This window comes from Labeo rohita, chromosome 13 (assembly GCF_022985175.1).
Source record: "Labeo rohita strain BAU-BD-2019 chromosome 13, IGBB_LRoh.1.0, whole genome shotgun sequence".
Lineage (NCBI taxonomy): Eukaryota > Metazoa > Chordata > Actinopteri > Cypriniformes > Cyprinidae > Labeo > Labeo rohita.
The window spans coordinates 34685437-34713342 of record NC_066881.1 but is presented as its reverse complement, the minus strand read 5'-3'; the positions used below and the strand labels follow the sequence as shown (position 1 = coordinate 34713342).

Below are 27906 nucleotides of genomic sequence, written 5' to 3'. Positions count from 1 at the left end.
TTTATTTTTCAGGATTATTTGACAAATAAAATGTTTAAAATAACAGCATTTATTTGAAACAGAAATCTTTTGCAACATTATAAATATCTTTACTCTCACTTTTAATCAACTTATTGCTGAAAAAGCATTCATTTATACAAAAAAAAATGTTTTTGACCCCAAACTTTTGAATGGTTCTTATTTCTTTATTTCTTATATATTTTCATATTTATTATCAAAGTTGAAAACAGTTGTGCTGCCCAATATTTTTGTGGAAAACATTTTTTTCCCTTCTATAGAGAAGCATTTCTCCAAGACAGTAATGATAGAAAATGGAAAGTACATGGACACTTGAGCTGAAGACTCTCTGCTCTCAATTCATTTTTATAACTGAAAAGCGACTGATCTGTTAAAGAGTCTCATCTGTGATGTTTGTTTCCCTCTAGATTCAATCTGAATGCAGGTTTGATCAGTGTGAAATGTTTCTAACGCTCAGACTAATAACAATGTAAGAGGAAAGAAAGCAAGCAATACAAAGTGAAAGAGGAAGGAGTGCAGGCGCTGGGTTATTTTTAATCTCTGAAATGACAGAGAGGGCGACAGGCAACCCATCATCGGCCCCGTCGCCTCCCACTCACTCGCCGCATGAACTCCTCCAGGCTTCCAGGTGGCAACAACACTCGCGTTTCATCGCTCTTGTTCGCTCGTACCGACTCCATCTATCTCTGCTCGATATTCATATTCTCCTGTTCATCTCTCTCATCTATCTGCAGCAGAAATGCTTTCCTGCTTCCAGATGTCCTACCTAGTGACCTCTGCCCTCAACCAGCTCCTTACCAATGAGTCTCTAATAAACACCTAACAACATGTCAACATTGGATCCAATGTATGCAATGTATGCACTTCTAGATTACTATAATAATCAAATGTGATGTCTATACTGGAAGCACCAGAAGCATCTTCATGTAAATAATGTGCATCTGTGTAGAACTTGGAGTATGTTATCAATAAATGACAATATCATAAAATATATATCAGCATATTTCTTTTGTAGCAAGTTGGTGCCAGTCACTTCTAGTGCTTATAAACTAAAGCTAGAACCATTAAAAAAAAAAAAAAAAAAAAAAAAAAAAAATCAGAATTGGTGCAAACTGCTGCCTTACAAAAAAAAAAAAAACATTTAAAAAGCATTTAAGCATTTAAATCTTAGATATTTACTAAGATCCTGTTATTATCTTTTGAAACTCAAAATAATATTTAAAATATCAGTAAGCTTAATATACATAAAATCATCATTTAGTGGGTACTTGCAATTGGGAGGTGGCTGTCCCGAACCCTAACCCCTAAATTTCAACTTATGAAAATGAAATTGAAATAATTTTTGCATTTTATGCCATTGTTGTTTTTAAAAATATCTTTTGGATTTTTTTTTTTTAAGGTGAAGTTTATGAAAAGTGTTCAAATGTATGAAAAATCTGTAACTTAAAAGAATGTCACTACATTTTTCTATAATTTAACACACTTTTTTGAGTTATTCCATAACATTTAGTTTTTATATGCGTACACTTGTTCAGAACTGTGCTAGCTAACCATGTGCTGATTAGCATCTTTGAGCTAGCTTCAGAAGTATCTAAAATTGTCACTACCAAAACAGTCACGACAAACATTTGGTGAAGTTTTGATCGTGACATCTTTGTTTTTTGGGGTGTTATCCCATAAATTTGTCACTACCAGAACAGTCACGACCGAAACATGTCACTGTTTTGGTAATGACAGAAGTCTAAACATTTCGAGAATAAAGTCGAAATACTACAAGAATAAAGTAAATATTTTGAGAATAAATTCGAAAAAATAAAGTCTAAATTCGACTTTATTCTTGCAGTATTTTGACTTTATTCTAGCAGTATTTCGAATGTATTCTCATAGTATTTATACTTTATGCTTGATATATTTAGACTTTATTCTCATAGCATTTTGACTTTATTCTTGAAATATTATGACTTTATTCTCGTACTCTTAGATTTTTACATGGCACTAAAATGGCGTCGTACTACCAAAACATTACTGTCACTACTGAAAATGTGCTGTCATGACCAAAACATTGGATGTTTTGTCAGAAATAAAGTATACTGAATTATATACTAAGATGTTATGATAGTTCTTGGTTCAATGTACATTTAAATTAATGAATCCTTAACTTTGAAATCAGTATGATCAACTTTTTGCCTCATAAATCACATTTGAAATATTACAAAAGTTGTAACTGTTCTTGATTTACCTCTGAAAACTTTTTAATGTAATAGAAAAAAATATATTTACAATATAGATGTAAGCTAAATCATAATAGATCAATATAACCATTCTTATTAAATTGTATATTACTGCATTTCAGTAGCGACAAATTTAGGGAGTGGGCAAATATTAAAAAACTTTTTGAAAATACAATATGAGGATTAACTGCACAATTACTAGAAATGTGTACCTTGGATATTATACACTTTGCATACATACAAAATTTGTGGAAAAATACATTTCCAACTCATAATAAATATAAAAAAGCTATTTTATTTTAGCTGAATATGAATAATAATTTGTTTCTCCTTTTCTTTCAGTTTAACTTAAAATACTACAATAACTAAAACTGATACAATTAATAAAAACCACAGACATATTTAAAAAAAACTAAAACTAGTAAAATGTAAGTGAAAACTGAAAATATATATTTAATTCAAAATATTAACCAAACCAGTAATAATAATAATAATGATTGTTATTATTATTAACCTGAATTCAATAAACTTTTACTGTAGCCTCGATCCTCAGATGGTACAACCCACAGACCGTCTTTACAGTGCACAAATTTACAGCGTACAACAAATCATAAGAGCCGAATGAAATCACTATTACTGAAACTAAATACACAAACATACTGATGTTGAACTGAGATTTTGTCAGTCAGACAGTGAAGAAGCTGCTGCGTACAACAACAAAAAAAAAAACTTCCTGAAACGGGTCATTCATAAACGAAAGACACTGACAGCACATTCTGTCTTTTTTCTGTGGCCTTCAAGACTAGAAACTCACAATAAACAAGATCAGCTCAGCAAACTAAGCTGTGATTCTCTTCATCAATAAATCTGTCTCCAACTTCAGTCCATCATCACTTCATCAGTCAGTTTCACAGAAACACTTTACGCTTTCACTCAAATCCCTTCTGTCACATCCAACCACACAAAGAAGTATAGTTTTGTTCTTCTATTCATGCATTACAGTGATTTTACCATGGTAAAGAGCTGTTATTTGTAACAGTATGAGGTGGAGCGCCTAAAACCCCAATAACTGTGGCAAAATCACTATAATGCAGGTCTTTCATGGCTGTCTTGTTGGATTATTTACAAACTTTCACCCTGCCTCTGGTCTCCTGTTTTCTCTTTCTTTACTGCGCTGTAATCAACTGACAAATTTTAGAGAAAAGATGTTGTTGTTTATCCACCAACTGCATGAACAACCCGCTCTGATTGTTTTAAGTGACCATTAAAGGCCATCTGGCCTACAACAGCATCTCTAATACAGGACAATCAAAGCAACGAAATGTTGATGAAATCACAGAGAATCAAACACAGTCCAAGCACATCTGATGAGAAACTTTCCTTAAGATGCTCCATGTGATTTCAACAAAACACAGCAAGAACCAGTGTTTACATCCATGCTTTATAAGGGCATTATGGGACATTATCCTCAAAACCACATTCAAGTACTCAAAACATCACAGAACTTAAACTCAACCCTTCTAGCATGTGTGGAAATGAGCTGAATGAATGATCCCATACGCAATTTTTAGCTTAGACTGCAATATATTTTCAATAATGACCAGACAACAATTAAACATTGAAATGCTTATTGCCAAAAAAAAAAAAAAAAGACAAAATGGAAAAATAAAAAAAACAAAAACCGCTAAAATACAAAAAAAAAAAGTAAAAAATATATTTCCAATGTAAAATAATAGGCCAATATAACCCTTCTTAAATTACTACTTAAATTACTACAATAACTAAAACTGATACAATTAATAAAAACCACAGACTAAGTAAATAAAATAAACTTGTTTTTAAATCTGTAAATTACTCACCGACAAGTTTTTCAAGCAAACTAAAGTACAATGTGAAATAAATAAATACTATTAAACTACTAAACTATTAAAATAAAACTACTAAATATTAAAAAAATAATAATAATAAACATAATGTTACTAATGTACATATAATCTAAACAAATTGATATAACTCTAACCCTAAATAAACAAATTCATAAATCAAAAAGAAAACAAAATAAATGTTAATATATGTATATACTTTCATTGCTTTTCGAGTCTGTACAAGATTCATTATCAGTTTTCCAAGCGAAGAAAAATAAAACTACCATTAAACTGCTATTATATATATATATATATATACATATATATATGTGTGTGTGTGTGTGTGTGTGTGAAACTAATTTCAACTAAATTACAAAACAAAGTTGTAACGCCAAGCCAGCAGAGGGAGCCCTCACCCTAGGACTGCCTGCACGCTCCCTCTGCTGCTTCTACTGCTACTTCCTGTTTGGCACTATTTAAAGACTGACCATGTGCCTTACACTTCGTGAAGTATTGCCAGTTTCACCTGCCTTACCGAGTGTTTACCATTACTCTGTTTGATTACCTGTTGCCGTCTTGCTCTGTCTCTGGATTATTGTATTTACGGATTACCCCTCTCTGGATTGTTTGCTTGTGTGGACTGATTTCAAGGTTTGATCTATCGCCTGGTTACTCCCTTACGATACACGGATTGCCCATTGGACTGTTGAAAGATTGGACTGCTCTTTTGTTATCGACCCTCTGCCTGTTTACACGTTTATGTTTGCTGCTGTGATTAATAAACTTCCGCACATGGATTCTAATGCCGCCTCAGCGTCTCAGTTACAGAATACTTCGCCTACCAAGAATCCAGCGGAAATTACGACCAAAACCATGAACCCAGCAGATTGTCTCGTCAGGCTCCACCAAGGAAACCATCCCATTGAGGACTATGTGACGGACTTTTGTGAACTGTGCGATCAGGTGGACTTTAATGATACATTTCTTAAGGACATCTTCCGTTTTGGTTTAAGTAAAGACATTTCATGTTTCATGCCACGCAATACCCCACACTGGACTCTTGAAAAATACATAGACTTAGCGTTGCGTTTAAGCGGCTCACCTTACACTGTTGGGATTGCGGACGAGGGACCCCGCAATCCCGCAGTAACCACCACGCCACAGCCAGCTCAAGTCACGTCCACCAAGCCAAAGCCTGTTCACGTCATGCCTGCCAAGCCAAAGGCAGCTCACGTCACGGCAGCTACCCCTGATTCGAGTCAAGTTGCAGCTGTTGTTCCAGGGCTAAGTCAAGCTGCAGAGCCAAGTCAAGCTGCAGGTGCATCTCCTGAGTCAAGTCAAGTTGCAGCTGTGTTTCCCGAGTCCAGTCAAGTTGCAGCTGTGTTTCCTGAGTCAAGTCAAGTTACCAAGTCCAGTCAAGTTGCAGCCGTGTTTCCAGAGTCAAGTCAAGTCACGGCTGCGTTTCCTGAGTCAAGTAAAGTCACAGCTGCCACCCCCGAGTCAAGCAAGATTACAGCTACTGTTCCTGTGTCAAGTCAAGTGGGAGCTGTGTTTCCTACGGAGGCAAGTCGAGCTGCAGAATCAAGTCAAGCTACAGCTGCTGCTCCAAAGTCCAAAGCTTCCAAGTCAAGCCAAGCTTCAGAGTCCGGCCAAGCTTCAGAGTCCGGCCAAGCTTCAGAGTCCGGCCAAGCTTCAGAGTCCGGCCAAGCTTCAGAGTCCGGCCAAGCTTCAGAGTCCGGCCAAGCTTCAGAGTCCGGCCAAGCTTCAGAGTCCGGCCAAGCTTCAGAGTCCGGCCAAGCTTCAGAGTCCGGCCAAGCTTCAGAGTCCGGCCAAGCTTCAGAGTCCGGCCAAGCTTCAGAGTCCGGCCAAGCTTCAGAGTCCGGTCAAACCAAAGCTGCTGTTCTCCACGAGTCAAGCAAGGACAGAGCTGTTCCCCTTGAATCAAGCCAAGTTACAGCTGTTCTCCATGAGTCAAGCCAAGACACAGCTGTGGTTCTCCATGAATCAAGCCAAGTCACAGCTGTGCCCCATGAGTCAAGCCAAGTCACAGCTGTGCCCCACGAGTCAAGCCAAGTCACAGCTGTTCCCCACGTGTCAAGCCAAGATACAGCTGTGCCCCATGAGTCAAGCCAAGTCACAGCTGTTGTTCCTGAATCAAGTCACGTTACAGCTGTTGTTCCTGAGTCAAGTCACGTTACAGCTGTTGTTCCTGAGTCAAGTCACGTTACAACTGTTGTTCCTGAATCAATTCAAGTTACAGCTGGGTTGTCGATGTTAAGCCCAACCACAGCTGATTTCCATGAGCCAAGCCAAGTTACAGCAAACCTTCATGAACCAAGTCAAGCCACAGCTGATCTCCCTGAGCCAAGTCAAGTCACAATTGACCTTCACAAGCCAGGTCAAGTCCCCGCTGTTCTTCACGACTCAAGTCAAGTCACGGCAGGCCTCCCTGAACCAAGTCAAGAAACTGCTATTCCGTCAGAACCTAACCAGGTCCCCTCTCACCTTCCCGAACCTCATCACATCTCAGCTGATCCCCTAGAGCCTCATCATGTATCTACTGATCCAAGCCACGCAGAGCCCACACTCCCAAGCCACGCAGAACTCACATTCCCAAGCCACAAGTCTACAGCATCCATACCCTCAAGACAAATAGACATCCCACTATCTACTGTGCTCCCAGTAATGGCCTTTGCCATATTCAGTGTGTGGGCTGCACACTGTGCTCCAGAGGCCTCGCCTGACTGCAAGTCTACCCCAGAGGCCTCGTTTGATCACGAGCTTACTCCAGAGGCCTCGTCTGTCCACGAGTCTGCTCCAGAGGCCTCGTCTGTCCATGAGTCTGCTCCAGAGGCCTCGTCTGTCCACGAGTCTGCTCCAGAGGCCTCGTCTGTCCATGAGTCTGCTCCAGAGGCCTCATCTGTCCACGAGTCTGCTCCAGAGGCCTCGTCTGTCCACGAGTCAGTTCTAGAGGCCTCGTCTATCCATGAGTTTGCGCCTATACCTCCAGAGGTGTCAGCGCACACTATAGATCCTCCAAAGGAGGTGGCGTCTATTTATGAACTCACTGCCATGTCTGCCCAAGAATCTGCGCCCATGCCCCCAGAGGTGTCAGCACCTGCTGTAGATCCTCCTATGGGGGCGGCGTCCTCCCATGAACTCTCTGCCCGCCATGCCACAGCCCAGAAGGCCTATTATGAGCTCTCTGCCTGTCATGCCACGGCCCAGAAGGCCTATTATGAACTCTCTGCCTGTCATGCCCCAGCCCAGGAAATCGTCAGTGAGAACACAGCTCTGCTGTGGATGTCACTAGTTCCACGGCGGATATCTCTGCTCCTGCCTGCTCTGCCTGCTCTGCCTGCCTTGCCTGCTCTGCCTGCCCTGCCTGCCCTGCAATGGCTCCCTGTTATGCCTGCTCTGCCTGCCTCGCCATGGCCTCCTGTTCTGCCTGCTCTGCCTGCCTCGCCATGGCTCCCTGCTCTACCTGCTCTGCCTGCCCCACCATGGTCCCCTACTTTGCCATTGCTCCATGGCCCAGGCGCTCCAGTACTTCACAGTCTGCTACTGCTCCATGGCCCTGGTCCTCCAAAGTTCCGCTGTCTGTCGTTGCTCCACGGCCCGGGCCCTTCAGTGTTTCACGGTCTGCTATTGCTCCACAGTCCAGGTCCTCCAGTGCCTCACTGTCTGCGACTGCTCCATGGTCCAGGTCCTCCAGTGCTTCACTGTCTGTCCCTGCTCCACGATCCAGGCCCACCTGCTCTACATGGACCTGGCCCTCCGTCCCACCCCCTGTTTTGCCTCTGTTCCCCCACCCACCTGGACTGTTGTTGTTTTGAGCGCCAGGAGTCGCTCCTGGGGGGGGGGATTCTGTAACGCCAAGCCAGCAGAGGGAGCCCTCACCCTAGGACTGCCTGCACGCTCCCTCTGCTGCTTCTACTGCTACTTCCTGTTTGGCACTATTTAAAGACTGACCATGTGCCTTACACTTCGCGAAGTATTGCCAGTTTCACCTGTCTTACCGAGCGTTTACCATTACTCTGTTTGATTACCTGTTGCCGTCTTGCTCTGTCTCTGGATTATTGTATTTACGGATTACCCCTCTCTGGATTGTTTGCTTGTGTGGACTGATTTCAAGGTTTGATCTATCGCCTGGTTACTCCCTTACGATACACGGATTGCCCATTGGACTGTTGAAAGATTGGACTGCTCTTTTGTTATCGACCCTCTGCCTGTTTACACGTTTATGTTTGCTGCTGTGATTAATAAACTTCCGCACATGGATTCTAACGCCGCCTCAGCGTCTCAGTTACAAAAGAAAAAAAAAAAATTTACAAAACTATTAAAATAAAACTACATAATAAAAAGCTTACACACATATAAAATAATGAAATAAAATAAATATTTATATATACAAAAAATAATGTTATTTATATATATAAAAAATATTTATTTTTTTTTTTTTTTTCTGTGAAACATTCACTAGATTACAACACAAAGTAAAAACAATTACAAAACTATTAAAATAAAAGAATTAAATAAAAACTTATTAACACATAAAATAAAAAAATATATACAAAAATATTTTAATATATTTTTTTCTGTAAAACATTCACTAAATTATAAGGCAAAGTACAAAATAAAACTACTAATCACTAACCTATTAAAATAAAGTAACTAAATACTGAAATATATAATATATAAATAGTTATAAATACACAAATATAAATATATAATCAAACAAACAAATAAACTTTCATTGCTTTTTAAGAATGCAAAATGTTTTTCAACACAAACTAAATTACAAGAAAATAATAATAATAATAATAAAACCACTCTCTATCTATCTGTGTGTGTGTGTGTAACATACTTTTATTCTAAGTCTCTGAAAGCCTGTAAAAGATTCACCATCAAATTTTCTCAAGCAAAACTTTGCAAAATGACAAGTTTATTTTTTAAAGTAGGTCATCTTTTCTAAAGCGAAATGCGAGGTCATTCATTTTATGCACTGAGAAACTGATTTCAATATTTGGCCAAACAATCTACAGATAAAAGCTTTTTTAGCAGAAGGTGTTTTTGTACCTGGCTTTTGAATCGTTCAATCACCGCGGGCAAAATCGTGTCCTCCTGTCCGGCCTCAGGGGTTTTTATGATGAAGTCCACGTCGTGACCGAACTCCTTCCCCCTGCACATTAAACACAAATATTACACATTGAATGCAAGTTCACGGTCATCTGCGTTACACAGAGTAAGACACGCACTTTGTCAGTGGATCGTACGATGAGACACACATAAGCGTGTGAGTAACCGTACGGGACGAACGGCTCGTTTAATGGCTTTGCCATTTCCTATTACTCAAATAAGGCATTTGGCCTGCGTCATTAAGCTCCGGCGCGTTCGTCTCTTCTGCTGGAGCTGTCAGACGGTTATGAGTTTCACTGCTGTGTCGAGAGATTATGAAAATGAGTCTCCAAAACTCAAAGGCCTCGCATGCAGCAAATTCAGGTGGGAGGAAGGAGATATTCGGAGATATTTATGAAAAAAAAAAAATATAACAACTCATGAGGAGGAAAAAAAGAGTAGTTTCATAGCAGTTCTGTTTATAATACATCCAATGGCTGTTCACATTTAAACTGTAAAAAATAATATAAATCACAATTCATGAAAAAGCAAAAGTTAAGTAACATACATACAAATATATCACACCAATGTACTCCATCAGAAATTATTAATGAAAAAACAACTCGTAAATCATGTGACAACATGCCCCAGTTCAGCATTTCACCTATAATACATCATTAAAATCAAAACTGGCTCTATAATACTGAACTTTTAATGAAATTGAATACATTTACAAACAAATACAAATATTTTAAGTCAATAAATTACCAAGTACATTTCTGAATACTTTTCTAAATAAATACATAAAATAATAAAAAATATTCTAAATAAACCAAATTCTAAATAAATTAATATATTTAAAAAAAAATACATTTTCTTTTTTTAATTTATACCTCAAACACACATTTATAGATAAAAAATATTGTAAATAAATACATTTATAAACACATTTACGTTGCATTTAGTCATTTTGTAGACGCTTTTATTCAAAGCGACTTACAAATGAGGACAACGGAAGCAATTAAAATCTAATAAATAAATTATAAAAATTACAAATAAAAATAAAGGCATTTCTTAACAACTAAATAACTACATTCATGAATAAAGAATATTCTAAGTAAGTATATTTCTAAATAAATAAAATATATTTCTATTTTTTAAATAAATACCTTCCAAATTAATACTTCTACTTTCTAAATAAATACTTTCCTAAATAAATAAATACACCTAAATGAAAAGTCTGGATAATACTTTTAAATCAAAATAAATAAATAAAGTATCTAGTACACTTCTAAATAAAAAAATCAATAAATGACTAAATAAATACATTTCAAGGTACATTTCTAAATAAATACTTTCCTAAATAAATAAATACATTTCTAAATAAAATATTATAAATAAATGTTTCTAATTCAATAAATAACTACATTTCTAAATAAAAAGCTATAAATTACTAAATAAATACATTTCAAGGTATATTTCTAAACAAATACTTTCCTAAATAAACAAATACATTTCTAAATAAAATATTAAAAATAATGTTTCTTATTCAATAAATAACGACACTTTTAAATAAAAATCAATAAATTACTAAATAAATACATTTCAAGGCATATTTCTAAACAAATACTTTCCTAAATAAATAAATACATTTCTAAATAAAATATTATAAATAAATAAATAAATGTTTCTTATTCAATAAATAACTACACTTCCAAATAAAAATCAATAAATGACTAAATAAATACATTTCAAGGTATATTTCTAAACAAATACTTTCCTAAATAAATAAAATATTATAAAAAATAATAAATAAATAATAATTATATAAATAAATGTTTCTAATTCAATAAATTACTACACTTCCAAATAAAAATCAATAAATATATAAATAAATACATTTCAAGGTAAATAATAATAATAATAATAATATAATAATATAAATAATAAAAACATAAATAAATAAATAAATAAATAAATGTTTCTAATTTAATAAATAACTACATTTCCAAATGAAAATCAATAAATGACTAAATAAATACATTTCAAGGTACACTTCTAAACAAATACTTTCCTAAATAAATAAAATATTATGAATAAATAAATAAGTAAATAAATAAATGTTTCTAATTCAATAATGACACTACATAAATATATTCTAAATAAATAGATTTGAATAGATTATTATATTAATGAATAGATTATACAAATGTATATATACATACACACACACACACACATATATATATATATATATATATATATACACATATACATATATATATTTTAGAATATAGAAAAAACTATTTTAAAAATGTTTGCATATATTTTAAATAAATAAATAAATTACTAAATAAACATTTCTAAATCAATTACTAAATAAATACATTTTATAAATATATTTCTAAAAACATTTCTAAATAAATACAATTTTTTATAAATAAATAAATATCTACATTTTAAATAAATACATACACATATGTCTAATTCATTAAGTCTAATATCTGATGGGTAAAAATGAGTCTTGTCCTAATTATTTTTTTAATCTTGTGTTCACTTGTTTACAACTATAAAAATATGATACTAGAATTTTAGTTTGGAGGACATAATTCAAAATTTCAGAGCAATTCTGAGCTGAATGAAGCTGACATACAAAACGCAGCATTTATAAAACTGAACGTCTGACTCACAATACTGTAGTTACTGAAATACAGCCTTGGTCTCCCTTATATACGGGAATACACGATGAGGTATATCACATATGATGTGTCTCAAAGGATCAGGTGGTGCCACATTCACATCAAGGACCATCTGAAGCCATAAAAGCCGAACACAGTAAATGTACACTTGAGCGACACAGATGAGTCTGAGCAGCAGAACAGAGCGTGAATGTGAGTTTGTCTGCTGGAAGTGAGAAACACAAGTATAGGCACAGTTAGACGGATAAGAGGCTCTTAAAACTCTATACCTGCATCTCTCTTTTCTCCCGCTCGCAGATGTAGTGCCGAATAAACATAACTTCACATAACCGTACGTCAGGCTGTTTAAACGCTGCTTTTCATACGAAACCGCAAAGTAAGAGAACAGCTATATTCGTCAACTTTTTAAGAATTCATGCAGCTTGCGAATTATTTAGTGCGGCGTCGTTTAGAAATGAGCTGTTTACTGCCGGATCCAATATTGGGTTGAGAGAAAACTGCAGTGAAGTCTGGGCCGCTTGTTTTTCACGAGTAGGCACAGATTTATGGCATGATATACTGCGTTTCTATAATACAAAACACCTGCGGCTCTGTTCCAAAACCTAGTGAGCGGCCTTGCTGACTACTGACTACATGGGCAACATCCTCAATGAAGTGACCAAACTGACTAATACATTTTAAATTAATTACACGAATGAATGAATGAATTAATTAATTAATATTACAAAATTTCTAAATACATTTCTAAACACACAAATAAATTTCTAAATGAATGAACAAAATTTCTAAACAAGTAAATACATTTCTAAATAAATACATTCTATAATTAAATTTGTAAATAAATAAAAATAAGTGTCTAAATAAACTAAAAGAATACATTTCTTAAAAAAAAATCAAAATTACATTTCTAAATACATTTTATAATTACATTTCTAAATAAAAAAAAATAAATGTCTAAATAAATTAACTAAAGAATACATTTCTAAAAACTGTAAATACAGTTCTAAAGAAAATCTAAAATAATTTTTATCAATACATTTCTAAATAAATAAATGTAAAAAATATAACTAAATGCCTAAATAAATGTCTAAATGAACGAATAAAATTTCTAAACAAACAAGTAAATACATTTCTAAATAAATACATTTTATAATTAGATTTCTAAATAAATAAAAATATAAATGTCTTAATTAATTAATTAATTAATTAATACTTTTCTAAAAAAAAAAAAAATCTAAAATAACTTTCTCAATATATTTCTGAATAAAAAAAATCAAAATATAAGTAAATCCCTAAATAAATGTCTGAATAAATGAATAATACATTTCTAAATACATTTTATAATTACATTTCTAAATAAATATATAACTAAATGCCTAAATAAATGTCTAAATGAACGAATAAAATGTCTAAACAAACAAGTAAATATATTTCTACATAAATACAATTTAGAATTAAATTTCTAAATAACTAAAAATAAATGTCTAAATAAATAAATAAAAAGAATACATTCCTACAAATTCTAAAATAACTTACTAAATATATTTCAAAATACATTTTATAACTAAATTTCTAAATAAATTAAAAACATAAACGTCTAAATTAATTAATTAATTAACACATTTCTAAACACTGTAAATACAATTCTAAAAAAATCTAAAATAACTTTCTCAATACATTTTTAAATAAATAAATATATAACTAAATACCTAAATAAATAAAAATATAAATGTCTAAATAAATAAATACATTTTAAACACTTTAAATACATTTCTACAAATGTATAAAATACCTTAAAATACCTTTCTAAAGAGATTTATAAATAAATAAATAAAAATATAAGTGTGTAAATATATATATATATATAAAACATATAAATACAGTTCTAAATAAACACATATTATAATTAAATTTCTAAATAAATAAAAATATAAATGTCTAAATAAATAAATAATACATTTTAGACACTTTAAATAAATTTTTAAAAATAAAAATAACTTAATAACTTAATAACTCTTAATAACTTAATAACTTATCTAAATACATATTAAAATAAATCAAAATAATATATTTAAATGTCTAAATAAATAAATATATGAATAAATAAATGTCTCAATATTTCAGAAACAAATAAATACACTTGCAAATAAACACATTTAAAAAATGTGTTTATTCTAAATAAGTAAAAATATAACTTTCTAAATAAATACACTTCTAAAATAAATGTCTAATACATTCATTAAAAATTCTAAATAAATAACATTCTAAAAATACATAAATAAAAAATAAACATCTAAATGTCTAAATAAATACATTTCTAAATAAATAATTTAAAAAATCTTAATAAACATATAAATACATTTTAAAGAAATTCATTTCTAAAAATAAATAACAAACTTCTAACAAAATAACTTTCTAAAAAATAAATATAAATATAAGACCTAGATGTCTAAATAAAAACATTTCATAATAAATAAAAATTCTAAATATCTAAATAAATACATTTCTAAATATTAAAATATATTAAATAAAAAACATATTAAAAAAAAAAAAAAAAAAAAAAAAAAAAAAAAAACATTTCCCTGTTCCATTAACCTAGTGAGCAGCCTTGCTGACTACTGCCTACATGGACAGCATCCTAAATAAAATGACCAAACTGAGACACTCCACATACTCGAACAGCACTTATGTTAATTCCTCAATTGATTACGAAAAGTGTTTGATGTTTGCATGCTGCCAAGTTAATACAGTACTGTTATTAGTGTAGAAAACGCATATAAACAGACTATTTTCATGCTCATAAATAAGTGTTATTATCATTAAAGCCTAAAGCATCTCCATGCCAGTACATGAGCACAAATGCTTGCAGCAACATACGCTTGATTTCACGCATGACTGCGCTCAGAAATGTGTCAGAACGCGATTCATAATGCAATGCAAACACTGTGTCGCTGCAAGCATGCATTAACAGACAGAACTGTGAACTAAATCAGAAACTCTTGCTGAATAAGTTAGAATTAACATATAATTAAATAATATACACTACCGTTCAAAAGGTTGGGACCAGTTAATATTTTTTAAATTCAGCAAATCAGCACATTAGAATGATTTCTGAAGGTTCACATGACACTGAAGACTGGCGTAATGATGGTGAAAATTCATCTTTGATCAAAGGAATAAAATATACTTCACATTATTTTAACACAGAAAAGAGCTATTTTAAATCATAATAATATTTCACAATTTTTACTGTATGTTTGATCAAATAAATGCAGCCTCGTTGAGCAGAACAGACAAATCCCAAAGTTGTAGTGTATATAAAATATTTTCAGCAGTTCCCAGAATAAAAACGCATCTAGTTTAATGACACAGACATGTGAAGCAAACTAATCCAGGCTGTTTCCGAACATCTCAGTCGACTAATAGAGCTGTGCATGTAAACGTGCTTTCCTTTCACAGGAACTGGCCTCAATCTTCCAGGCAGAATACAGGAAATGAAAGAGCCGTGAATGAACCCGAGGCGCGCTGCTGTATGCGATTATAGAGGCAGTACTGTACGTCGCTCGTTTTTGATCCAGACTTCAGAATTTAGGCCCCAGAAGACGCCGCTAAACCTTCTTCAAACCAGCTTTACGCCGACGGACCACACGCCGGCTCCGTTCCACCTCCTCTGATGGAGATCCATCAGATGCAAAGCCAAAACATCTCACACTTAAGCTGACATATAAGAGAGAACAAATGAATCCTGGATCAGTCAGAAGCAGCGTTTGATCCTGCGGCTGCCTTCAAGTCCTCCTGGGAAGTTCCTTCTTTCAAAAAGGGTAATTCTGATATGACAATCATTTTGATAGAAATAAAATGTGCGTGTTAGGTAATTCAGTGAAATAAATTAAAAAAATGTACTTATCTCTCTTTCTCTCTCGCTCTCTCTATATATATATTTAGTTTGTATTTTAATATTTTTTGTTTTCAGTTAAATTTTTGTTACATTTTTAGTAAAATGCGATATAATTTTCCTCGATAAAATTATGTGAAGAGTTCGATAAATGTTCGATATAATTTTTTTTGTGCCAAAAGCAGGAAAAGCGCCTGGAAAAACTGAGTGCGTTGCACCACATGAGCATCGCAACCGTGTCGCTTCCGTTATGAGCGCAGCTGCCGCGTGCCTACAGTTGAAATAACGAACTTGAGTGTGCAAAAGACACGATACGTGAACGGCTCCGTCCCACGAGCACTACACAGCGCTGTGAGATTCAGTGTGAAACGCTTGAATTCAGCGATGAACACAAATGACTTTGTGATTCAAACTAGTTTACAGCTGTGTGCAACGAGACAGAAGGCTTTTCAATCTACACATCGCCATCATGGATTTACTGTAGTTGCACTCACTGCACCATGGTATTGTGGCAGCAATGTGGGATATTCACTGAATTTTATTGCAGGAGTAATGGTATATAATTATAGTATGTTTGTATTTGTGATTAAGCTATAGCATGTGTGCATTTATACTGAATGTTTTTAGACTACCGTTTTTACTACCTATAAAACCATGTAGTTATATTTTTACCATGGTATTGAGGTACCACTATGTGTGGTTTTAACTGTGTTTATCATGATTTAAAATGTACGCTTGCTACTATGGGAGACCAATGCTTACAAAAAAAAAAAAAAAAAAACTCGGTCATAATATATTTAACCATATAAAACTGAAGTTGCTACAGTTTTTACAGATGTTACTGACTGATAATGGACAAAAAATTACCTCTGCATCCTCAAGCTACTATCAAATGTGCATTTCTAAGAGACAAAAAAAATATTATTATTATTATTAGTATTATTATTATTATTATCATTATTAGACAACCCAATTTGTTGATTTAAAACAATATAACATTTCATCATTAGAACATGCAGAAATTATTTTTTCTGTTTAAATATTTATTTAAAAAAAATAATAATTAATGGTCTGGTTTCTACAACTTTCACTTTGGAACAAAAATCTGACTTTAAACTTGAAAGAAATAAAGATTTGACATTTACCGTGATAATTATCGATATCAACTGATATGAAAAAAATTATTGTGCTAATTTTTTTGCCCATGTTGCCCAGCCCTAATTTGTAGCATGTTTTTTGTCTACTGTTGTTTTTGTTTTTGTTGTTGTTGATGTTTTTTTTTTGTTGTTTGTTTTTTTGTTTTTTAATTATTTTAGTTTTATAGTTTTACAGCTAGTACATACAATAAAATTAAATGAAAATGAGTAATGCTGCCTCAGCAACTAGCTAAAATACAGTACATTTAAGTGTTTTAACAATTTATTTCTGGTAATGCTTAATTTAAGGTAAAAAAAAAAAAAAACTAAACATTTTGGATTATGTTTTTAGCTAACTATAATATTTTTCATTTTAGTCTAGGTTTTATAGGTTTTGGTACTTTTGTTATATGCTATATTTTTTGTAATTTTTAAATCTAAATATGTATAACAAAATTGAAAAAAGTATACACACACACACACACACACACACATATATATATATAAAAAAAATTATTTTTATTATTTTTTTAATTAATAGTTTTCATTACTGGTTTTAATTAGTTTGTATTTTTAGATTTTTGTTTTAATTTAAATGTTTAGTGAATTTGTAGCATGTTTTTTTGTTGTTGTTGTTGTTTTTAAAAAAATGTATTTTAGTTTTTTATTTTTGTTTATATTTTTACAGTTAGAAATGAAAAAGAGTAATGCTGCCTTGGCAACTAGCTGAAATAAAATAAATGTAAGTTTTTGAATCATTTATTTCAGGTAATGCTTAATTTATTAAGGGTAACAAAAAAATTAACTACACATTTTACTTGTGTTTTTAGCTAACTATAATAACTATTTTTTTATATAGATAGATAGATTACAGATTAGATATTACATTTAGAAATAATGTAAAAATAAAACAACTCTACAGTACAGTACAAATACTATAAACATCTATTTTAAAAATAAAAGCAAAAGTTTATATTAACGTTACAAATCATCATTAGCATGAATATGAGGAAATAAAGTCTGTCATAAACCAGTTTAATAAGCATTTTCGTTCCAGATCTATATCACCGTTCTTCATCAAATTACACAATCACACTTCATGATCGATATCAAATTAGTTTCCACTGATACCATCATTATGATGGTGCTTGTGTGAGCTCATTTTGTAAATACAATCACTCGGACGCGTCTTGAAGGCAGCATTAGTCTGTCGCGCTATAGCTAATGGCAACAGAGTGAAACCGAGTGAAAAAAGAAGGTCTCACGGGTCATTTTAGAGGAGCTTATTGAGTGGGCGAGCAATGTGACAGTGTTCATTTAGAACTCAACAAGCCTTGCTAATGTGCTAAAGTTCAGCGCTAGTGTGTGGGAGTTCAGCCTATCCACAGAGCTGCATTAGCAGTCACTTCTAAACGCAAAAACACACATAGAAACCTACTGTTAAACAAGCAATATTAGCTTTAAAAGGTATGCCAATACTGGAGTCCGTTCAGACTCTTAGGAAACAATGATGCGCACAGAAGTGCACAAGGTCACATTGAATTTGAGTCATTTTAATTTCGATGGCTAAATGTGTTTGCATGTAAGCATTTCTCTTTTTTTGCATTTGCATTTACATTCAAACAATAAACATTCTGTCATTTTACTCTCCGTCTTTTCTTTCACACCTGCATGAGATGTTTATGCAGAAAAGTGTAAAAAACAGGGACTTTCTATTAGGAACAGAGTGAATTTTTGACATTATTTACTGAAAATCGTATATTATGTAACAGCTCTTGAATCTCACCTTCACTCACATACATTAAAACACGGTTATTCAAGAGCGTTATGGCAGGTTTGACATCAAATATTGATTTACTGAACCAACTGCATAGCAACAGCAGAGTAATATCTCACAACACCCCAGCAACCACATAGCAACACCACAGCAATCTCCCACAACACCCCGGAAACCACATAGCAACACTATAGAAATCGCCCACAAAACTCGGCAACTGCATAGCGTCACTATAATCTCCCAGAACACCCCAGCAACCACATAGCAACACCACAGAAATCTCCCACAACACCCCGGAAACCACATAGCAACACTACAGCAATCACCCACAAAACTCGGCAACTGCATAGCGTCACTATAATTTCCTAGAACACCCCAGCAACCACATAGCAACACCACAGAAATCTGCCACAACACCCTGGAGACTGCATAGCAACACTATAGCAGTCTCCCAGCAACCACATAGAAACACCATAGTAATATGCCACCACACCCTGGCAACCGCATAGCAACACTATAGCGATTTACCACAACACCCCAGCAACCACACAGCAACACCATAGTAAACTGCCACAAAACCCTGGCGATTGCATAGCAACACTACAACAATCTCCCAGCAACCACATTGCAATACCATAGTAATATGCCACCACACCCTGGCAACCGCATAGCAACACTATAGCAATCTACCAGAACACCCCAGCAACCACATAGCAACACCATAGTAAACTGCCACAACACCCTGGCAACTGCATAGCAACACTATGAAAGAATAGTAACACCATGGCAATCTCCCACAACACCCTGGAAAATGAATAGCAACACCATAGTAATCTCCCACAACACCTCACCAACTGCATAGCAACACTATAATGTCCCACAACATCCCAGCAACTGCATAGCATCATCCCAGCAACTGCATAGCAACACCATAGAGATCTCCCACAACATCCTGGCAACCGCATAGCAACACCATACTAATCTCCCAGAACACCCTAGCAACTGCATAGCAACACCTTAGATATCTCCAAAAATACCCCAGCAACCGCATAACAACACTATAACAGCCTCCCACAACACCCCTCTAACTGCATAGTAATGTTATAAAATTCCCACAACACCCCAGCAACCGCATAGCAACACTATAATGTCCCACAACATCCCAGCAACTGCATAGCAACACCATATTAATCTCCCAGAACAACCTAGCAACACCTTAGTTATCTCCACACAACCTCAGTAACCGCATAGCAACACTATAGCAATCTCCCAGAACACTCCAGCAACCACATAGCAACACCACAGTAATCACCCACAACGCCTCAGCAACCACATAGCAACATCATAGTAAGCTTAATTAGAAACAGTTAATTTTAGGCATGATCTATTGAATCTCCTCCACTATTCAGCAGCTCTTGAATCTCATTTGCATATTAAAATACATCAAACTGATTTTGTGCGTCTGGTGTCCAGTTTCATTCTGAGAAGCAGGAAACTTTTATGATGTTGTCATGTTTGGAGTTGGACAGTTTCCATCCCTATTTCCTTTCAATTTATTGAGAAGGCCATGTGAACTTGTGTTCTGCAAAAGAAAAAGTCATACGGGTCCAACATGAAAGCGAGTAAATGATGACAGAAAGTTTATTTTTGGGTGAACTCGTATAATACGGCTAACTGTATAATATATGCACTAACACACACTGTAAGTCTTTCATAAAGTGCAAACCCACACGGCTGAACTGGTGCCGCACACCCATAAAGAGCTCCTGGAAATCATTTTGGAATTACTAGATATTACATGACAGCTATTTATTTGCTGTCATAGTGAAATCTGCTGGTGTTAGAGGTGGCATTCTGCTTCTCAGACATCACACATCTTTAGAAGAGCTTAAAAGCTGAAATGCTAAATTAAAGCCGTCTGACTTCTGTCATTTTCACAGGCTAAAAATACAGAGATGAGAGAGAAGATGAGACTGCAAGAAGAAGAGTGATGTCATGAGCCTTCATCAAACACACTCAGCTCTCCCTAAACTCATTCATGGAATCAGTTATTAGAAGTGATTGGCAGCAAGGTCAACCACTAATATTACTAATGGTCGTATTAGAAAAACAACAACAAATAATTAGCCTTTTCACTTTAAACAGTAAGACACCACTTAAAATACCATAATAACTACATAACCGTAATCTAGCAACCACACAGCAACACCACACTAACCCCCTACAACACTTTAGACACTGCATAGTAACACCATAGTACCACATAGCAGCACCATAGCAATCTCCTAAAACACCATAGAAACTGCATAGCAATACCACAGTCATCCCCTTCAACACTCAAAAAACTATTTAGCAACACCATAGTAATCTCTCAAAACGGCATAGCAATTGCATAGCAACAGCACAGCAATCCCTTACAATACCAAAGCAACTGCATAGCAACACCAGAGAAACCCATACAACACTCTAGCAATGGCATAGCAACACCATAGTAATCTCTCACCACACCATAGTAACTGCATAGCAACACCATCTCCAACAACAGCATAGCAGCACCATAGTAACCCCCTACAACACTCTAGCAACTGCATAGCAACATAATAGTAACCTCTCACAACACCATAGCAAGTGCATAGCAACACCATCTCCAACAATAGCATAGCAACACCATAGTAACCCCCTACAACAATCTAGCAACTGTATAGCAACATCATACTAATCTCTCACCACACCACAGTAACTGCATAGCAACATCATCTTCAACAACAGCATAGCAACACCATACTAACCCCTACAACACTCTAGACACTGCATAGTAACACCATAGTACCACATAGCAGCACCATAGCAATCTTCTAAAACACCATAGAAACTGCATAGCAACAGGACAGTAATCCCCTTCAACACTCAAAAAACTATTTAGCAACCATATAACAGCAGCATAATAATCTCCCACAACACTACATAGGAACACCATAGTAATCTCTTGAAATGGCATAGCAACAGGACAGTAATCCCTTACAATACCATAGCAACTGCACAGCAATACCAGAGAAACCCATACAACACTCTAGCAACAACATAGCAACACCATAGTAATCTCTCACCACATCATAGTAACTGCATAGCAACACCATCTCCAACAACAGCATAGCAACACCATAGTAACCCCCTACAACACTCTAGCAACCTTGTAGCAACACCACAGTAATCTCCTAGAAGGCCATAGCAACACCATAGTACTCTCCAACAACACCACAGCAACTGCATAGCAACACAATAGCAACCACACAGCAGCATTGTAGCAATCCCCACAACACTCTAAAAGTTGCACAGCAAAACAATAGTAATATGCCACAACACCATACTGTAGCAACTGCATAGCAACACCATAGTAACCCCCTACAACACTCTAGCAAGACCACAGCAACTGCATAGTAACACCATAGCAACAGCATAGCAGCACCGTAATGATCTCCCAAAACACCATAGCAACTGCATAGCAGCACCATAGTAATCTCCCACAACACCCTAATAACCACATTGAAAGACCATAGTAACCTCCCGTAGCCATGTTAGTGACTCAGCAAGGGCAAACACGCCTCACAATTTCTTCCCAGATTTAAAGTTTAGTCCAAATTCAGTTTGAGTCCAATATTGCAATATGATTCCTGGTCATATTTCACAGCGCGTATGATGTCAGTTATGGTACACATTAGCTGTAATATCTGCTCTGAGGCGCTCAGGACAGTGCAGTCATTTCTCAGGGTAATTGATCAGAGAGGCGTCACAGCTGAGTTATCCGCGTTCCTTTTCATTTCTAATGAGCTGTGCTGAAACGCACCGGCGCTTTAAGCACATCTTTTTCTGGCCGACAGTGAAACCGCCCGGGTTGAGAATCTTACGTCTGCGTTTCGCTGCGCCGGCACAATTCAGCCGACTGCACACGGAAAAACCATCAGCATAAATTCACTTTACCTCCAATCAGCTCAAATTCAAACACGCTAATGTGGGACAAACGCTCTGTCCCGCTACAGCGGAGCAGCTTTTCTGCTATGAGCCCTGCTTTCAATTTACTTACAGACTCAATAGACGTCATTCAGAGACAAACGCTGACATCAGTCTGTCTCATTAATCTCACGCATGTCTCATGATCTCAGCTCAAACGGTCCATCAGGTGATTGCTGAAGTAACTGATTAATGGCGTTTTCCAAAGCATAAGAAATACTAGTAAGCTGGTTGCTCTTCCTCATCCACAGTTTAATTAACAGACAGGAAAAATTCACAGTGTGTCTCTTGAGTTGCAAACTGTATATGGATGGACAGTATGCAGAAAATGTAAGAAATAAATGAAATGGAACACAATATGTGAATATGGATTCTAAATGAAAATGTCTTGTATTAATCAACGAAACTGTGTTGAAAAATTCATTATTTATTTATAACATGTTTAGGATTTAAGTAATTATCTGTATTCATCAACACTCAGTTTTCAGTTTGGGAAACCCTGAACTAGTGAAATAAATACTAATCCAGATTTTAGCAAGTGTTAGTTTCTGGAAAACAAAAACACTAATGATTCTGTGTGTATGTGTGCAATGCATGCAATATTTAATGCCACGTCTTTATGCACTGTAACGTGGAGAGGGAGACGTGAAGTAAACGGATCCATTCGCAAGCTTTTATTAGAAGGACAAGACAAAAACATGGTCATAAACACAGGCAGGGTCGAACAATGGCAGACAGGTACAACAACGTGAGGATAGTCTGTGAAGCAGGCGAGGGTCGATCAGTGGCAAGTGTAAACCAAAGGGCGAGGCAATGGGGTATTCCGAACAAACGAGCGAGAGGTCCTAAAGTTAGACGGCGAGACAGATAAGACGAGATGACCAGGCGATAAAGCTTAACTCAGAGAACCAGGGAACTAGGGAACTAGGGAACAACTAAGTAAAGACTGCTAGCACAAGGAGAGCGCTAAACGCAACAAATACAATCCTCCACAATACAAACTCCACAATACTCGGTGAGTAACAGGGGGAAGTCTGAGGCTTGTATAGCGCACCTGATTGGCTACAGATGTCCGCACAATCAGCGCGATGGGTGATGGGAAACGTAATCCGGGGTGTGGTGCAACAGTCAGTGTAATGTGAACGTGCAAGGGTGACATCTGGTGGTGAGCAGACTGAAAGTTCATGACATAGCCCCCCTCCAAAGAGCGGCTTCCAGATGCTCCAAACGACCAACAATCCAGGGGAGCGGTGGGGCGGGGGCGAGACAGGGCGAGGGTTGGAGGGCCAGGTCCATGTGTAGGACCTGGGGACTGAGGCAGGACCGGCAGAGCAGGAGCCCACCAGGGCGGAGCAGACGGAGCAGGAGCCCAGGAGGGTGGAGCAGATGGAGCAGATGCCCTCCATGGCGGAGCAGATGCCCTCCAGGGCGGAGCCGACGGAGCACAAACCCTCCAGGGCGGAGCAGACAGACCAGGAGCCCTCCAGGGCGGAGCAGGAGGCGCTGGAGCCCTCCAGGACAGAGCAGATGCCGTCCAGGGCAGAGCAGGCAGTCCTGGAGCCCACCAGGGTGGAGCAGGAGGTGCAACAGTCAGTGTAATGTGAACGTGCAAGGTCGACATCTGGTGGTGAGCGGACCGAAGGTCACCGGCCAGATTCATGACATGCATTCAAAACTTTCAGCTCCAATTTTTTCCTTATTTTGTGGAAGGGCGAATTAGGATTTTCAATGACCCACAGAAATCCTGTGTTAAATATTACCCATTATCTCAATTATTCGCTTTTTTTATTAACTCACAAATCCCTAGTTTGAGAAAACCTGGTTTAACGTAATGACATCCAGACAGGTGTAGGTGTAGTTTTCATGGCCGCTGTATGACTGCCAAGGCATTAATGAATGATTCATGTCGCTTCACCTGCAGTTGAACAAACACCTCTTCAGAAGCGCAGACTCTGGGCTACAGGAACCCCTGCCATCTAAAGTCTGTCACAGTGTATATATCCTGATCCTCTGTAGATGTTAAAGCAGAAACTATTCGTATGGCACGCAGAGGTAAATCCAGACATCACTAAAACCGTCACGGCCAAAGCTTGCCGAAGTTCAAATAGCAGATTCCGACAGAGCTTAGCCTCGACAGGGCTGCAGATTTGCATTTTGAGCCGTAAAGTTTTAGAAGACTGTTTTGGAGGTAAACATGATGTTTTCTTGCTGTCGTAATCCCTTTACACTGATGCTCAGTCACATTAGTCATCCTGAGATATAGAGAAATGTCATGTGGGGAAAACTCATATAGCACCCGTGACTAATAGCTCTATAGTCAAAACCTCGCTGAATTCAACATACTCGCTCAATTACACCCTCCGTCAATGTCAAATGTCAGCTCCTGATGAATGCACCGGCTGACGCGCACTTTTACGGAGGAGTTTTACGAAGTACTGAGATGGCTCTATCGAGAAACAAAATCTGAGCATTTATTTCTTTCTACGTGTTCGTTTTGGCAGAGGTATGCCGCAGTCGAATGCTGAAGGTTTGAGATGGGATGATATCTATATATAATCGTCTTCAATTACTCAGCACTGCATTATTCATATCCATCCTTTCAACACAATTCACATCAGCAATTCTGAATCACAATCAGTTAAAATCTGGACTCGCACACACGAGGACCAAACACAGCGTGAACATCATCTAACTGAGAACGGCGACACTAAAACTAGGTTTATCTAACTAGATTTAATGTACACATCAAATAAATAAATGGATAAATATATAGAGTTTTACTTAATTTACCGTTGCATATAAGCAAAGAAAGCATTTATTTATTTATTTATTTATTTATTTATTTATTTATTTATAGTTTTATCTAATACAGGCTTATCTAACTTGGTTAATGCACCCATCAAATAAATAGATAAATATAAGCCCATATAAGCGAAGAAAGCATTTATTTATTTATGTATTTATGTATGCATTTATTTATTTATTTATTTATAGGTTTATCTAATACAGGTTTATCTAACTAGGTTAATGAACCCATCAAATAAATAGATAAATATAAGTGCATATAAGCAAAGAAAACATTTATTTATGTACTTATGTATGCATTTATTTATTTATTTATAGGTTTATCTAATACAGGTCTATTTAACTAGGTTAATGCACCCAACAAATAAATAGATAAATATAAGCACATATAAGTGAAGAAAGCATTTATTTATGTATGCATTTATTTATTTATTTACAGGTTTATTTAATACAGGTTTATCTAACTAGATTAATGCACCTATCAAATAAATAAATACATAAATATACAGTTTTATTTAATTTATTGTCGCATAATAGCAAATAAAGCATCTATTTATTATTTATTTATTGATGTGCAGTGTAAATAAAACATTTATTTTACTATTAACTTATTAATACATTTATCCATTTATTTATATATAAAATGTAATATTTTATGAGTTTATAATAAGTTAGAATATTTTGATTTATGCACGCATCAAATAATTTAAATAAATAAATACAGTATAATTTAAATGACGTCACATAAGTGAATAAAGCATCTGAATATATGGAATGAAACTCTGAATATATATATATATATATATATATAGAATCAAAGTCTGAATATATGGAATAAAAGTCTGAAAATATGGAATAAATGTCATAATACATAGAATGAAAGTCAGAATATGTATAGAATAAAAGTCTGAATATATAGAATGAAAGTCTGAATATATGGGAGGAAAGTATGAATATATGTGAAAGTGTGAATATATGCAAAGAAAGTGTAAATTAAACAATTCTCACTGAATAATGTATAGCTTGCCTTATCCTCATCATCAGAGCAAATAGGCTTTTTCATTTTGTGATTCATTTAAAATATCATTCCCTGAAATTTTCCGATTCTTTGTTGAACTACAAGACTGTTTTGCAGCAGCTGGTCATACTCCAAACAACACAAACACACTGTAAAAAAAAAAAAAAAAAAACGAAGTTAACTAAAATATTCCAGTTGTCACTTAAATTAACATTAAGTAACTTAAACAATTTTTGTTTAGTCAACTTGAAATTTTAAGGCAGCGGGGTAACAATGTCACAGTTATGTCTGTTTATGTCTTTTGGTTTCTCCCATTGTCTCCCCCCGTCGATCTGTCTGTTTTGGTTTAACCCTCATTACCGTCATCCCCTACACCTGTGTTTGTAATTAGTCTCACTCTTTATAAGTCTGCTTGTGTTTTGAGTTTGCTGTCGGTCCTTGACGTTATTTGGAAGTGTGTGGATGTCTCGTTCTGTTCCTGCCTGTTCCTGCCTGTTCCTGCCTGTTCCTGCCTGTTCCTGCCTGTTCCTGCCTGTTCCTGCCTGTTCCTGCCTGTTCCTGCCTGTTCCTGCCTGTTCCTACGAAGATTTATATTAAATTGTTATTTGTTTGTATCGTATCTCGTTTCTCGACTCGTCCATCCAGCACAACCGTAACAAACAAATGATAAGTTGAAACAACTTTTTGAAAGATTTTTTGTGTATTTTGTTTTTTTTTATTTTATTTTTTTTTTTTACACAGTGCAGTTTGGTGTCTACATCACATCATCTTGAGGATCATGTTTCCATTATTGCAACATCAGATTTCCTTCAATAGCTACAAGTTTTGTTTCATAAATTCAGGCATTCATTTTATATATTCAGACATTTATTCCTTATATTCAGAATTGTATTCTATATATTCTGACTTTCATTCCATATATTCAGACTTTCATTCCATATACTCGGATTTTCTATATATATGTTCAGAGTTTTGTTACATACACTCAAACTTCATATTACAAATATTAATATAAATATAATATAAATATAATTATTTCCTGAACGGTACTCCATAATATATATATATATATATATATATATATTTTTTTTTTTTTTTTTCTTTGCAGATGTTTGTATATGCACATATACACATACATTCGTATTTGTATACATGTGTATACATGCATATATGGGCTTGATTGGTCTAAAAGCCTAAAAGAGCTTAAAACAAAGTTTAAAGTTTATTTAGGGAATCTGTGCTATACTAGGCAGTTGCTATGCAGTTGCTAAGATGTTCTGAGCGATTGCTAAGCAGTTGATACAGCATAATACATCGACAGAGAGCCAGACTCAGA

General features: G+C 35.3%; 1 protein-coding gene across 1 annotated transcript in view; it reads right to left on the bottom strand.

Annotated features, from left to right (window-relative positions):
- The window catches only part of dntt (deoxynucleotidyltransferase, terminal), a 192236-nt gene that overhangs the window by 93715 nt on the left and 70615 nt on the right, over positions 1 to 27906 (bottom strand). Inside the window, exon 11 of the mRNA XM_051126245.1 lies at positions 9194 to 9296. Within this exon, the coding sequence (XP_050982202.1) occupies positions 9194 to 9296 (103 nt within the window). The remainder of the gene's footprint in view (positions 1 to 9193; positions 9297 to 27906) is intronic.